Raw genomic sequence first — 16,113 nt, 5'->3', positions numbered from 1 at the left:
ACTGCAGATTGTGATTGCAGCCATGAAATTAAAAGACACTTACTTTTTGGAAGAAAAGTTATGACCAACCTAGATAGCATATTCAAAAGCAGAGACATTACTTTGCCGGCTAAGGTCCGTCTAGTCAAGGCTATGGTTTTTCCAGTGGTCATGTATGGATGTGAGAGTTGGACTGTGAAGAAGGCTGAGCACCGAAGAATTGATGCTTTTGAACTGTGGTGTTGGAAAAGACTCTTGAGAGTCCCTTGGACTGCAAGGAGATCCAACCAGTCCATTCTGACGGAGATCAGCCCTGGGATTTCTTTGGAAGGAATGATGCTAAAGCTGAAAGTCCAGTACTTTGGCCACCTCATGCTAAGAGTTGACTCATTGGAGAAGACTCTGATGCTGGGAGGGATTGGGGGCAGAAGGAGAAGGGGATGACAGAGGATGAGATGGCTGGATGGCATCCCTGACTCGATGGACGTGAGTCTGAGTGAACTCTGGGAATTGGTGATGGACAGGGAGGCCTGGCGTGCTGCGATTCATGGGGTTGCAAAGAGTCGGACACGACTGATCGACTGAAATGAACTGAACTGAACTATGTTATATGCTTTACTAATTCATTTTCATTTCTATAGTAAGTTATATATACCTGGCTTACCTGAACTTACACCTGACTTACTGATGGGAAAATATTTACTTAGAGGTTATAGAAACCTTAAGTTTGTCAGATATTCACCTTATTTAATATACAAATTGTATTTGAGATAGGATAGAAAGAAATGGAGAACCCACTCTTAACTTCCCTTTAACATTTGAATCCCCTTCAATTTTCCATCACTCCCATCCTCACCCCTCCCTTTTTTTAAAAAAGAAAACTTATATCTCTCAAGTGTGTTTATCTCTTAATGATTATTCAGAATGTTGCACCACTAATTAGATTTGTATTTTCTATTACTAAAATGTGGTTTACATAAATGAGGATTATATTGGTATCTGTAATCACTTCATCTACACACATATACCCACCTTTCCAAATACTTTAGGCATCTATTAAGGCCTTAACAAGTGGAAGAGAAATTTAGCACATGAAATCCTACTTTTCTATAAAAAGTGGAGATTTTGCTTTGTTATCAAGATTTTAGCCTCTACAAAACTTAAGTGATTTTGTTATAAAATAGTTTAAGGTATAAATAAACAAATAAATATTTTAGGGAATAAATGATTTAGATATACACTCTGTTTCAAACTAGTCCTGAATTTGGGAAGGAGCTGTGTATATATTTCAGCTAGATCAGACAATAGAGCTTACTTTTTGTGGAATTGGAGAAAGTGAACTTAATCCTACATATCTAAAATGGTTATTTCTTCACCGTATTCTAGTACATATGTATGTGTACTGACTTCTATCTAGGATGGATGAGCCTGGTGGGCTGCCATCTATGGGGTCGCACAGAGTCGGACACGACTGAAGTAACTTAGCTGCAGCAGCAGTGATCTATCTACCACTATATTTACAAAAGTACATATTGTTAAAAGTCTATGTTTTTAATTAATGAAGAGATTATTCAATTCATTTCATTTCAGTTCAATCACTCAGTTGTGTCCGACTCTTTGAGACCCCATGAACCACAGCACCCCAGGCCTCTCTGTCCATCACCAGCTTGCAGAGATTACTCAAACTCATGTCCACTGAGTCAGTGATGCCATCCAACCATCTCATCCTCTGTCATCCCCTTCTCCTCTCTCCTTCAATCTTTCCCAGGATCAGGGTCTTTTCAAATGAGTCAGCTCCTTGCATCAGGTGGCCAAAGTATTGGAGTTTCAGCTTCAGCATCACTCCTTCCAATGAACATTCAGGACTGATTTCCTTTAGGATGGACTGGCTGGATCTCCTTGTAGTCCAAGGGACTCTCAAGAGTCTTCTCCAACACCACAGTTCAAAAGCATCAATTCTTCGGGGCTTAGCTTTCTTTTTGGTTCAACTTTCACATCCATACATGACAGCTGGAAAAACCATCAGCTTGACTAGATGGACCTCTGTTGGCAAAGTAATGTCTCTGCTTTTGAATATGCCATCTAGGTTGGTCATAACTTTTCTTCCAAGGAGTAAGCGTCTTTTAATTTCATGGCTGCAGTCACTATCTGCAGTGATTTTGGAGCCCAGAAAAATAAAGTTTCTCACTGTTTCCACTGTTTCCCCGTCTATTTGCCATGAAGTGATAGGACTAGATGCCATGATCTTAGCTTTCTGAATGTTGAGCTTTAAGCCAACTTTTTCACTCTCTTCTTTCACTTGCATCAAGAGGCTCTTTAGTTCCTCTTCGCTTTCTGCCATAAGGGTGGTGAAGAAATTATTAGGACATACCTTATAAAGTGTGCCATAAATAATCTTTCTGTTTTTAAATGAAAATATTTACATTTTTTAATAAACTATACAGCATTTAAAATCATTTCCCCAGATAAATAGTGAAGGGACTTCCCTGAGGCTCTAGTGGCTAAGAATCCATCTGCCAATCAGGAGACACAAGTACAATCCCTGGGACAGGAAAATCCCATATACCATGGAGCAGCTAGGTCCCTCTGCCACAACTACTGAGCCAGTACTCTAGAGCTACCAGCTACAACTACTGATGCCATGCACCACAATTATGGAAGTCTGCATGCCTAGAGCCCTTGCTCCACAACAAGAGAAGCCACTGCAATAAGAAACCCATGCACTGCAACAAAGAGTAGCTCCATCTTGCCTCAACGAGGGAAAGCCCACGAGAAGCAATGAAGATTCAGTCAAAAAATAAATAATAAACAGATAAATTTTTTAAAAATTATAAAGTGGTAAAAAGGAGTTTCTGTCAAATATACTGTAAATGAAATTCACAAGATTATATTTCCTGAGTTGAGTAAACTAAATATCACATCCAAACTCAAAACAGGAATTTATATCAAATAATTTTTAATTTAAGAAGTTGCAACTAACAAAATGTTCAGAAGAATGGGAGTCAGAAAGACATAAGAAAAGTTATTCAAATTGAATGAGAAATGTATAAACAAATATGATTTTCAACTCCTAGGAATAAAAAGAATAAACAAGGTTGACAGGGAAGCCATTGTGATTTGAATAAGTTATTAAAATTCTTGATTATATATTTTTTAAAGTTGCCCTGCAAAATGTCTCTAATTTATTATAGCACATCATTTCATTTGCTTCTGAAAAATAGTCTTTCTTGCCATGTCCATGAAGGCTTGTTTGACTTGCTCATTCCGTAGGCTGTAAATGAAGGGGTTCAGCATGGGGGCTACTGAGGTGTTTAGCACAGCCACCCCCTTGCTCAAAGACACCCTATCCTGTGCTGAGGGTTTAATGTACATAAAAATGCAGCTGCCATAAGAGATGGAGATGACAATCATATGGGAAGAACATGTGGAAAAGGCCTTTGTCCTCTGACTAGTAGAAGGAATTCTTAAAATTGTTCTGATGATGTATGTATAGGACAGAATTATTAATGCCAAAGTGAACATTAGAGTAAACACAGCACAGGAAAAGCCCATCATTTCGAGAAAGTTTGTGTCTGAACAAGACAGTTGAAGCAAAGGAAAATAATCACAGGTAAAATGGTCAATAATATTAGACCTACAATAATCAAGGTTTAAGAGCAACATGAGTGCAGGGAATATGATTAAGAATGAAACTAGCCAGGAAGAGAAGACAAGCAGCGTGCAGACTCTGTGATTCATGATGGTCATATAATGCAGCGGTTTGCAGATGGCAATGTAACGGTCATAGGACATGGCAGCCAGAAGGTAAAACTCCGTGACTCCCAAGAGAATGAAAAAAAATAACTGAGCAATGCAGTCATTAAAAGAAATGGTTTTATCTCCTGTAATAATGGTGGCCAGGAACTTGGGTATACTGACAGTTGTGAATGATACTTCTAAGATGGAGAAATTTCTGAGGAAGAAATACATGGGGGTTTGGAGGTGGGCATCCAGCAGGGTCAGGGTGATAATGGTCAGGTTCCCAGTGATGCTGAGCATGTAGGTGATGAGCAGAAAGACAAAGATCACAACCTGAATTTGTGGGTCATCTGACAGTCCCAGGAGGATAAACTCTATTGTTTCTGTATGGTTTCTCATTCTTCAGTTGCTTGTTTGTTTTTCTCCTTCCAGGAGACCTACAACAGAAAGCACAAGGAATACACTAGAAGAGAGGATTACCAAATACCCTAGTGTAGACCTAGAATTTGATGAAATTAGTATGTCATTTCACCTTCAGGGGAAATTTAAAGCGAATTGATCATGACATTGATCCTTAAGTTTCTTCTGTTTAATAAGTAAAACACCCTTTGACTAAGGGAAGTTTAAATTGTAAATATCACAAATCTTGTAGAGCAAGAATATGTTCCTACACTTTTTCTGACACCAAATACTACCTTTCAGAAACATACCCACCAGGTTTCATGAGAATTATCTTTGTGCTAATATTTCAGTGCCTACAGTTTTCCTCCTTTGTAACTTAAAAGCTTAATTATATTGAAAATCTTTAAAATGGAAAAGATATTGCAATTTTTAAATTAAAAAATGACTATTTTGTCCTTGACTTCTGTGGTGGCTCAGAGGTAAAGTATCTGCCTGTGATGCAGGAGAAGCAGGTTTGATCCCAGGGTTGGAAAGATCCCTGCAGAAGGAAATGGCAACCCACTTCAGGATTCTTGCCTGGGAAAGGACAGGGGAGCCCAGAATGCTCAGTCCACAGGGTTGCAAAAGAGTTGAACACAACTTAGTGACTAAACAACAACAAAACAGCAAATCAAGTTTTGTTAACATCCAGTTTTTTCCTTAAGATTTTTATATGTGATCCATTTTTAAAACCTTTATTCAATTTGTTAGAATTTTTTTTTTCTGTTGGTTTTTTTGTCCATGATGCATGTGGGATCCTAGTTTCCCTATCAGGAATCCAACCAGCACCCCCTTCATTGGAAGGCAAAGTCTTAACCACTGGACCACCAGGGAAGTTTCAGGTTTTTCAGCTCTTACTACCTCACTGGAAGTCAGAAATGCTCAAGCCACTGCCACTGGCACATGCAGGTTTTAGAGACACAGGGGAAAATGAGATAGACAATCATGTAAGCTTAAGGTCAATATCATCTTAATCCCTGGAGACAATTTATAATATTACAGCATAACTATGTGTCATCATTATGGACTTTATTCTCATACAACCTATTTCCCTTTATATTTAAAATATTACTTATATATTATGATTATGATGATGGTTAATAAATAAGATAATTGTCCTTCAAGAAAGCAAATGTTAATATGTTTATGTGTATATGTTTTGGAAATAATGAGTTTTAATTTTTCTTTCTTGGGGTGTAAAATTTAAATGATATTACAGAAGACCGAGGATATGTAGGTTTTAATTCAATTCACTTACTAGGTCTGAAAGTCACTCAGTCCCTTCATACCCCATCTATAAATACACACTAATACAAGTCTCTCTCATAAAATTATTTTGATCATTAAATGAGCAAATACATGTGAAGCATTTTGAAAAATGTTTATCATTTAATAAAACCCCTAAAAGGCTTTGTTCAATGGAGAAAACATTCCCTAACCACTGAGCTGAAAACATTTGGGATTTAGATGTTGTGCTATGTAAAAACTTATATCTAAGATAAGCAATAGTGCATAAATTTAGCACCAAGAGAGTCACATAAGAACAATAACAACATGCAATGAAATAGAGTAGAACCACGTGACTCTAGAGTACCTAACAGGCATTCTGGGAAAGTGAATCTTATCCTCACTCTTCCACTTTGGGTACATGATCACTTCTCCCAACACAGTGTATCTGCCTTCTCTACCCATCATTGCCCCCCTACTTTCCACAAACAATCCACTTCTCTCATCTTCAGCTAGGATTTGATCACCACATTTGAGGCATGTTAGATATTTGCCAGGACTTCAACATTGCTACCAATAGCCGCTTCATTTCTCTTCTCCTCATTAATATTAGTAACCTTTCTGAGAAAGACTGTGAAGCTTGTATTAACAAAATATATGTATGTAACTAGCATAGAGGGTAGAATATTTGAATGATTTTCAAATCACCTTCTTCCTTATTCCCGAACAGATGTAATACTCATGGTACGAGTTCTGTAGGAATTTATATTCCTCCTTTCAAACCCACCTTACATACTACAGAATCTCCTGTGAACTCCTCTCTAGTCGGTGTAGCACAAAGTCTTACCTTCAAAGCTATGGCAACATGATCCAGAGCCTAGTATAGTGAGAGTAGATTTAAGATAAACACTTATCTATGTAAGTAATTAATTCTGAGTTTGTTGTTGTATTTCATACTGCCACTAAGTGCAACTCTTCATTTTAAGCCAAATTCTAGACTATATTTCATGTCAGTTCTATCTTGATTTATAAGATGTATTTTCCTACTTTACCTACTTTTCAGGATGCATTATCTGCTTAAGTTAAATACCCTGCATTGAGTACATATATCACAAAGAACATGTAAAGAAAGCTAAATTTTTGATATATAACTTAAAAAATTGTAAAATATTATTTCAAAATTAACATCCTTAATTTCTTTACAATTCATTCTTTTTTAAAATATAAATTTATTTATTTTAATTGGAGATTAATTACTTAACAATATTGTATTGGTTTTGCCATACATCAACATGAATCCACCACAGGTATACACGTGTTCCCCATCCTGAACCCCCCTCCCTCCTCCTTCCCCATAGCATCCCTCTGGGTCATCTCAGTGCACCAGCCCCAAGCATCCAGTATCATGCATCGAACAAATAGCCAATTCATTCTTTTAATGAACTCTACTCCTGCTCAGTAACATCACTCTTCCTTCATCAGGATTTGCCTTTCATTGAAAGCACTAGTTTTTCATAACACTTTGCACTCACAAAATACATTCTCATAAACTGACAAACTTTGGTTTCAATCTCAAGATTGAAATTTCTGCAATAACCTACAGGCATTGGGGAGTCAGGTTTCTTTTTAATTATGTTATTATTATATGATGAACTATGTGTCACTGCACTGTATTTTTAAGCCTATTTCAACCTCATTACATATTCATTTCCTCTTCAGTTTCCTCATAATTTTAATTATTTGATGAATTATAATATCAGGATTTACACTTTTTGCTGCTGACTAAACTTGTGACAGAATGTATGAAGAGCTGTGAAGAAAGATATTAACAGACATTAGAAGAATTCATATGAGCATTACTGGTAATGGACACTAACATAGCCAGGCTTCTAGGGCCAGAGAAAACAGGCTGAAGCAAATTCCAGCAAGAGACGATTTAGTATCATGAAATTGGGAGTGGTATATGAGACTTTGTATGTAAAAAATTATGAAAATGCAATGGATTTTATTCATCTAACATCAAGTAAGCACGATAAAAAATCATCAGCATTCATTCCTTCATTCATCAGCACTTTGAAAGAAACATATTTCAGTGTTTAACAGGGTATATAAGATTCCAAGAGATTTAAACCACCCCAAGGATGTATTCACGCAGAATATGAAGAATATCTCCAAGCATTTAACTCATGCTTTTGACGTTTATTTCTGAATGCAAGTCCATATTTCCCCCTGGAAGAATGTGGTTTAGGTTACTAAGCTTTGTATTTCCTTCCACTCATTTCATAAAAATCAATTCTTACTTTTCTTTCTGAGAATCCTTGAGACAGATTCTTTGAGCTATTCAAAATTAAAATTAGCAATATTATTTCTAATTTGTTAATAAGATGACTGCAAATCATCTTCAAAACGTCATTCTGAAAATATTCCTATGTCCTGCCCTTCCTAAACCCCTATTATCATGTTAACATTGACAATGAAACTGTAGATAAATTTATGATTTGATACCCAAGTTGGAAAAGAGACTTCATATTAACAAATACATTCTTTTTAAAGGAATAAAATATATTCCTTTGAGAGACTGAGATAGGCATCTTTGATTGGTTCCATTTTATTTCTGGTGTGTTTTGCTATTGTTGTTTCTAAAAATGTTTTTGTACACTGGGAGGAAAATCCTCTTAGTAATGCAATGACTTTGAAGGTATAGTTGGTACAACTTTTACTGTATCTACTACTTCTCTCTTCTGCAGTTAAACTTCATTACAGGTCGTTAGGAAACTTTGACAAATCATACCAGAAAAGCAATGTGCTTCATTCATTGCATCATTATTTCTTTGTACTTTGTGAGTTTAAAGGGTGTTTTAGGGTTTAGGTTAATGCACTAAGTAAAGGGAAGTTGTTTAATTACATGTCGTGTGTATTTAGTTTGGCTTCATATTATCTTGGACACTGCTCAATCATTCTGAACTTTGGGCCATGACACTGGGATCCTGTAAGAATTTTTCTCATCTTGAATGAAGCAAAAACTCCTCAGGAGAACCAGTCAAATGGTTGGAAGGATTGTTTCATTAGATACTTTTTTCCCCACAATTATTATAGAGGACTATTTCTTTGAGGAAATGTGATTAACTTATATTTCTTTATTTCAATAGGGATAGGCAGGTTCAATTCTCAATATATATACCAGTGTTCTTAGAGACAACACAAGGAGAAAAAGATAATAATTCACATTTAATAAGAAGTCCAGAAATAGTAACATTTATATCTTTGGAAGTTTGTGGTGAATATCAATTCATAACCCCACACTTTCAGTTCATTTGTTAGTGATCTATAATTTAAACATGAAGGGAAAGTAAATCAACAAAAATTATTATTATTATGTTAAAATTATTAACATGCTATTAATTCCTTTGTTACAGCATTCTAGGGTAAATTATTATCACACAAAATACATGGGCATTGAGGTAAGAAATTAAAAATATTGTAATTAAAAATATTGTAAAGTAATTAGCCTCCAATTAAAATAAATAAATTTATATTTAAAAAATAAATTAAAATACAAATGGGCCATTTATGGATCTATGATTCTGGATGAGCTATTTAATTTTTTAAGCTTCAGTTTTATGTATTTAAAATGGAGTTGAAATTTCAAAAGTATTTCTTAGAAATAATTGCAATATCATAAAGGAAATTATTCTAAAATCATGTGGCACTTAATATATGTTAAGAAGACTAATTTTCTTTATTTTTATTTACTTTAATTTTCTTTTGATTATAATTAATTCTCAAATCTGGATAACAATTGTGTTTTAGAAAATTTATTACTTATTTCAATGAAATAATAACTTTTGTATTTTTATTTCATTTAACTCTTATAACATACCTATGAACTTTTAATCTTTATTCCCAAATAAATAATTAGGCTAAGTTAGGTTCTGTACCTTAGATGTTTTATATAGCTAGCAAAGAATATACCAGAAATTAAAGTCTATTCTCTTAAACAAATTACTGCAAAGCCTATATTCAGTTAGAAATAAACAACAGAAATAATAATTACCTGCCTTTATTTAATAGCTAGGGCTTCCCTGGTGGCTCAGTGGTAAAGTATCTGCCTGCCAATTCAGGAGACACTGGTTCGATCCCCGGGTTGGGAAGAATCCCTGGAGAAAGAAATGGAAACCCACCCCAATATTCTTACCTGGGAATTCTATGGACAGAGTGGGCTATATAGTCCTCAGGGTCACAAAGAGTTGGACATAACTGAGTGACTAACACTACCACTTCCACAGCACAGTGTATCAGTTATACATATGCATACATCCACTCTTTTTTAGATTCTTTTTTCATACAGGTATTACAGAGTACAGTCGCCTGCACTGTATAACAAGCTCTTATCCTATTTAATTTGTTGAGTTGATAAGTAGCAAATCACTGATAAAATTTGAGAGACTTTCACTCCTATCTATTTGCCAAACTTACCTCTGATTTTTGTACAAGTTCGCTAACATTCGAGTGGCTGCAATATAAATATATTAGCAACTACCATGGTTGTAATCCATTTCTGCAAAAAACAATTCTCATTGCACAAATTTGCTTCCTATTGTCAATGTTTTTGTCTTAAATTTCTCTTTTATTGAGAGAGGATATGTTTATTTGACAACAGAGAATGTGAAAAAGTAAATATATGCAAGATAAAAAATATCAGGTGTTTAAAAACCCTCTGGAATCGTTTTGTATAGATTTTAAGTAGCAAGCTACTTAATGTTTTATCTATTCTCTCTCATACAGGCTCAAGGGAACTAATTCAGCGAATCAAAGTTGCCAGAACAGAAATGTGCACAAAACACAAAGGAATATAAAACATAAAACACATTAGTATGGGAATTAGAAAAGAAAGCTTGAGAACAGTATCCAATGAGACCAAAACAAACAAACAAAAAAAAACAACACTAAGTGTGAAGCCTTTTCCCTTCACATCATTTTTAGACAGATATTAGCAACCAATTATCTTAATTCCTAGTACAGATTTCTACCCAATATTCCATGTCATTTTTTTTTAAAACTGGTAATCTACCACATTTAACTAACTACATTCATTAACTCTTTTATTTTTAATCTGTCTTCCAGTAAAAATTTTGTTACCATTATACTGATATACATTAAAAGTATAATAGTTTATACTTTTCCCCTATTCCTTCTGTTGCTCAGCACAACAGAAATTGAAGAGGTATCTTGTTTTGATTAATGCATTAATCTGTATGCCAAGCATAACTTTAGGAGTTAGTACCTTGGTAAATAGACTATAATTATATTAATATAAATACACACAAGTGAAATGATGGGGATGAAAGGCAATAGAATCATTCAGGTCCTTAGTAAACACTGTGAGAAATTTGCAGGTCCTTACAGAGTTTCAAATAAATATACCGTCAAACATATAAACAGTTTTTGTTTGCTTTTTCAAATTGAGCTCTCATATTGGTTATATTGGAGAAGGCGAGGGCAACTCACTCCAGTATTCTTGTCTGGGAAACCTCATTGATAGAAGAGCCTGGGGGGGGCTATAGTCTATGGGGTTACAAAGAGTCAGACATGACTAAAGAGCTGCAGCAGCATTGACTAATTAGGCAAATCACTCAGACAAATCACTCAAATTTTCTGAGCATCTATTTACACATTTGTGTATGAGATAATCATGCCTAATTTGTTATACAGCCTATCAGATGGCTCAGTGGTAAAGAATCCGCCTGCCAGTAAGGAGATGCAGGAGACTCGAGCTCGATCCCTGGGTCAGGAAGGTCCCCTGGAGGAGGAAATGGCAACCCACTCCTGTATTCTTGCCTGGGAAATCCCAGGGACAGAGGAGCCTGGTGGGCTACAGTCCATGGGTTGAAAAAAGTCAGACACTGAGCACACGTGCAATTTGCCATATACCTGTAAGATGACATAAGATATGAAACAGAACATACTTAATTCAGCATACATAATGCAATAAACGCTCTCTGTAGAAGAAATATTATTCAAGAAATTCCTGTTAAATTTTCAGGTGGCATTAGAGTCATGGTAGCTAACTATTCCTTTTTATGTATTTATAAAAATAATGTAGATACATAAGGAGAGTATATGAAATAAACATAACACATGCCTTCAGCCTAAGAATTATGAGATATTATGAACTTCTAGTTATCTGAAAGTAGGAAAATAAATATCCAAGTCCATCAGATGAGTGGAAAGAACTGGACAGATACAGCAGTTAGTGTGCAAAAAATATAGTTGTTGATTATTTATTTCATATTCCACAACTTTAAGAAATTGCTATATTAGTACCAAAAGATAATATTTAAGAGTAAGCTTATTAAAATATTAAAATGTTTACCCCTTTAGAAATTACCATATTAAATATTTTTATTCAATATGAGATTATTTATTATTCAGAATAAAGGATAAAATAATTTATGTTCTAAAGCTACTGGTTTTCTATTTGGAATTGTAAGTCAGTGATTATATGGAAGCTATAGATAGTTTGAAAGGAAGACACAGCATAGTCAGTTTCATTGAAAAGGAAGTGTGAGCTAATGAGCTCAGCCGTGCAGGTGATATCTGTGAGATGGAGCTAGGTGGACACTGTAGAAGTTAAATTGCATTCATTCATGTTAATACACACTTTCATTCATTTCTAGAAAATATCACTTTATGAACCAAGTTTTTCAAAGCTTGTTTTACTTGCTCATTCCTCAAGGTATAAATAAAAGGATTTAACATGGGGGCAATTGAAGTGTTGAGAATAGCTACTCCTTTGGTCAATGAAGCTCTTTCTTTTGCTGAAGCCTTCACATACATGAATATACAGCTTCCATAAGAAATGGAAATGACAATCATGTGAGAGGAACATGTGGAGAAAGCCTTTTTCCTCTGAGTAGCCGATGGTATTCTCAAAATGGTGCTAATAATGCACATGTAGGATAGAATCACTAATGCCAATGTGAAGAGCAGAGTCACAAAAGCAAAGTAAAAGCCAATCATCTCTAAAAGCCACGTATCTGAGCACGAGAGTTGCAAAATGGGGAAGTAATCACAGGAGAAGTGATCAATTATGTTGGAAGCACAGAAATCTAGCCGAAGGATAAGCATGAGTGGTGGGAAAATGGTAAGAAACCCCCCTAGCCATGAACTAAAGACCAGCAAAGTGCAGATTTTCTTGTTCATGATGGTGGTGTAGTGGAGAGGCTTGCAGATGGCAACATACCGATCATAAGACATGGCAGTGAGAAGGAAAAACTCAGACACACCCATGAAGATGAAGAAAAATAACTGAGCCAAGCAATTGTTATAGGAAATAGTCTTGACTTTAGTAATGATTGCCCCCAAAAACCTGTGGATAGAGACACTGGTGAAGGTAATCTCTAAGAAGGAGAAATTCCGGAGGAAATAATACATTGGAGTCTTTAGATGACAGTCTGTTAAGGTGAGGATGATGATGGTTAGGTTTCCAGCAACACTCAATACATAAGCCAGAAATAAAAAGATAAAAATGACAACCCGAAGCTCTGAGTTGTCTGATATGCCCAAGAGGATGAATTCTGTAAGCATTGTGTGGTTTCTCATACTGATTTTATTGTCTTTAAGCCAAATCTGTTGGTATAAAACAGAACAAAGAATAAGTGAATAGTAAAGGAATTGAAGATTTAGATATTGGAATTATGAGTTCTCATTAAAGGAAGCACTGGACCTTTTTTCCTGTAAGAATTTTTGCAATATCCACTCATTTCTACTAAAGCAAAATACTTTTCACATTGTCTATTAAAGAGAAAAAGTGTATTTACAGGTCTATGTTAAAAGTCCCCACATTAGAGATTTGACATAAAACTTCTACATAGGACTAAATTTTCTATGTGAGCAAATATCTTTTAATTACATTTTCTACAGCCATATTTACTAGCCAAATCTGTAGTTTAGATATTAAGACATTAGTTTCTAGTTTCCAGGATGCTGTGCTTATAGGACTGAAATATCTAATTTTGAGTTATGGTTCTGATACTATGTACAAACTGTATTGGCTTAGGAGGTTTCAGTGGCAACTGATGACCCAATGACAATTCCTGAGCTTAATAATAGCTATGATTTTTTCTTTCTTACTATATATTTCTTCAATATGCCCAAAATAAATAAATGTGTTTACAATCACATATACATGGAACTAGAATTGCCCTGGAGAAGGCAATGGCACCCTGCTCCAGTACTCTTGCCTGGAAAATCCCATGGATAGAGGAGCCTGGTAGGCTGCAGTCCATGGGGTCGCTAAGAGTTGGACACGACTGAGTGACATGACTTTCACTTTTCACTTTCATGCATTGGAGAAGGAAATGGCAACCCACTCCAGTATTCTTGCCTAGAGAATCCCAGGGATGGGGGAGCCTGGTGGGCTGCCGTCTATGGGGTCGCACAGAGTCGGACACGACTGAAGTGACTTAGCAGCAGCAGCAGCAGAATTGCCTTGCTTATAAATAAGAACAAAGTTCTAAATAAAAAGAAAGAAATAAGAAATTAGAGATATTGACTAATACCACATAGAGCTATATGAATATTGCATTTCTACGACATACTGATCCATGTATGGCAAAAACCAATACAATATTGTAAAGTAATTAACTTCCAATTAAATAAATTTATATTAAAAATAAATAAATAAAAATAAATTTACAGTCATCTCATTTTTTAAATTTTGCTATATTTACTCTGTCTTTTTACCCTTATGTATCTGAGGACAGGACAGAACACAAGAGGGAGACTTCTGATGCCAAAATATCCCATTAACTTCTTTCTAGGAGGCTAAGTCATTAGAATAAATAAAGTTCTATTTAAGATTTACTGTTTAGTAACCAAAATTGTTCAAAAGTAATTATAAAATTTTTATTCGTCCTGATCGCTCTTTATTCTTAGCTACCAGAATTGTATGTGTGTAAGCTCTTATGAATATTTATTTTCTTTTTATAGCATGAACTAAAACAGTCAACAGGTGGTAAGTATCAAAGCTTGTATAGTGTCTTCATTTGCTCTTTAAGTCCTTCCTAACAATCAGCATTTTCTTCCTTTAAGAATAAGCATATTTTGTTATACATATTAGCAAAATTGGCAGATCAAAAGGCAGAAACTATTGCTGTGTTTTGAACAATCATTGAAATATTAAAATACAAAACAAGTAATAGTAAATGTATTAAAGCAATTTATTCTGACAAAATTAACTTTTGGATGGAAAAAAGGTGAAATACACATTTAAAAACTGGGAACATTCATACTTTCTGATACATCTAATGATTCCAGTCAGAAATATAATCCCAGATTTTCTTTATTTACTTAAAATATGAGATGTAATGCATTTGTATTATACTTTAGGAGACTTTTTGGTCATTATCTCATCCTTGTCTCCATCATATAAAAGTATCTTACATAGAGAAAACACAGGCTTGATTTCATGGATATTTTCTATAAACTCTGCTACAAAAATTTGTTTTTCATTTCTTTCATCTTGCCATATAAAGGTAAATAAACATTGTCCTGACTGAAACTTTAAGAAATTACTCTTGTAATCCTGAGAGCTCTTGAGGAAAAGTTCAAGAAACACTGCTTAATGACTGGAAGGTAAAACATATCCAAGCTCCCTGGATAAGATGAAGATTGACTATTACCAAAAGATTAAATGATTTTACCTTCTTTGGTCACTGCTTAAATCTCTGAAACCAGAGGGATGATATAAAGGGTGTAAGAAGAGATAATTAAGAGATGTAGTGATGTCATGACATACACTTTTCCAGAAGCTAATGAATAGAGCAGGATAAAAGCAAAAGTGTGCCAACCAGTTGGTTTTCCTTTGGTTGAACTTAAATTTCTCTAATAAGCACATTGCACTCAGTCCACACTTGGGAGGTAATTTATCCTCAGTTCCTTTGGGGTGAATTGAATACAGGGCTGAGCTACACCACAGTGGACCCATCACTAAGGGTAGTACCTATGTTTCATTCATTTTCACATCTCCACCAGCACAAAGCAGAATGCATGAATAAAGAAAGCATTTTAATATCCTTAAAAATAAGAAGAGTACTTGAAACATTACTATTTTTCATTCTAATAGTTACATATACTTAATGTTATGAGAATCAAGTATGAGAGAACCAGTATCAAATCAGCACATTGTGACTTATGGGATGACCCTTATGTTTCCAAATGAATTTTTGTTTGCCCTCAAAGCTTAAAATTATATGGTATTACATTTTTGTACTGTGTTCTGCTACATATTTTTCTATATATTCAGCTCTAAACATAGCCACATTCATACTCAGAGATACATTTTTTTCTTCTTACATTAATGCAACTTTATTACAGAAAATATTTGGCAATTTTCCTTTCTTTTCAGTTAATAATATGTAATGGATATTATTCGTTGTCAAATTATCTAGATGGAACTCATTATAATGATTGCATAGAATACCAGAGGAGACATATATAATTTGGTAATTTCAATGTTGATTGAGATTTAGGGAATTAGTCTGCTACCAATTTCACATCATTGGTTACAATATTGTCTATTTTTATGCATTTTTTGCATATGTAGTATTGATGTAACATATATACTAAATTTTGATAGATACTTCAAAATTTCTCTCCTTCAGACAAGAATGAACTCTTTCAGTGCATGCTAATCAGTACTGGATTCATTCACAAATTTTATAGAAG

General features: G+C 34.7%; 2 protein-coding genes across 2 annotated transcripts; both read right to left on the bottom strand.

Moving 5' to 3' along the window:
• Window positions 1–3,174: 3,174 nt before the first annotated feature.
• LOC120857363 (olfactory receptor 6C1) lies at window positions 3,175–4,133 on the bottom strand. Its single transcript, XM_040232810.1, has one exon. It carries the CDS (start codon window positions 4,114–4,116, stop codon window positions 3,175–3,177), a length of 942 nt encoding a protein of 313 aa, XP_040088744.1. The 5' UTR covers window positions 4,117–4,133.
• Window positions 4,134–12,048: 7,915 nt separating this feature from the next.
• LOC120857362 (olfactory receptor 6C3-like) lies at window positions 12,049–12,987 on the bottom strand. Its single transcript, XM_040232809.1, has one exon. The coding sequence runs from the start codon at window positions 12,985–12,987 to the stop codon at window positions 12,049–12,051; it is 939 nt and encodes a 312-aa protein (XP_040088743.1).
• Window positions 12,988–16,113: the final 3,126 nt, after the last annotated feature.

Source organism: Oryx dammah, unplaced genomic scaffold, assembly GCF_014754425.2.
Source record: "Oryx dammah isolate SB20612 unplaced genomic scaffold, SCBI_Odam_1.1 HiC_scaffold_29, whole genome shotgun sequence".
NCBI classification, from domain to species: Eukaryota; Metazoa; Chordata; class Mammalia; order Artiodactyla; family Bovidae; genus Oryx; species Oryx dammah.
This window is presented reverse-complemented; position numbering and strand designations above follow the sequence as displayed.

Bases quoted from the DNA above. Each gene is read 5' to 3' on its own strand.
- LOC120857363 (XM_040232810.1), bottom strand. From the start codon at position 4,116: ATGAGAAACCATACAGAAACAATAGAGTTTATCCTCCTGGGACTGTCA.
- LOC120857362 (XM_040232809.1), bottom strand. From the start codon at position 12,987: ATGAGAAACCACACAATGCTTACAGAATTCATCCTCTTGGGCATATCA.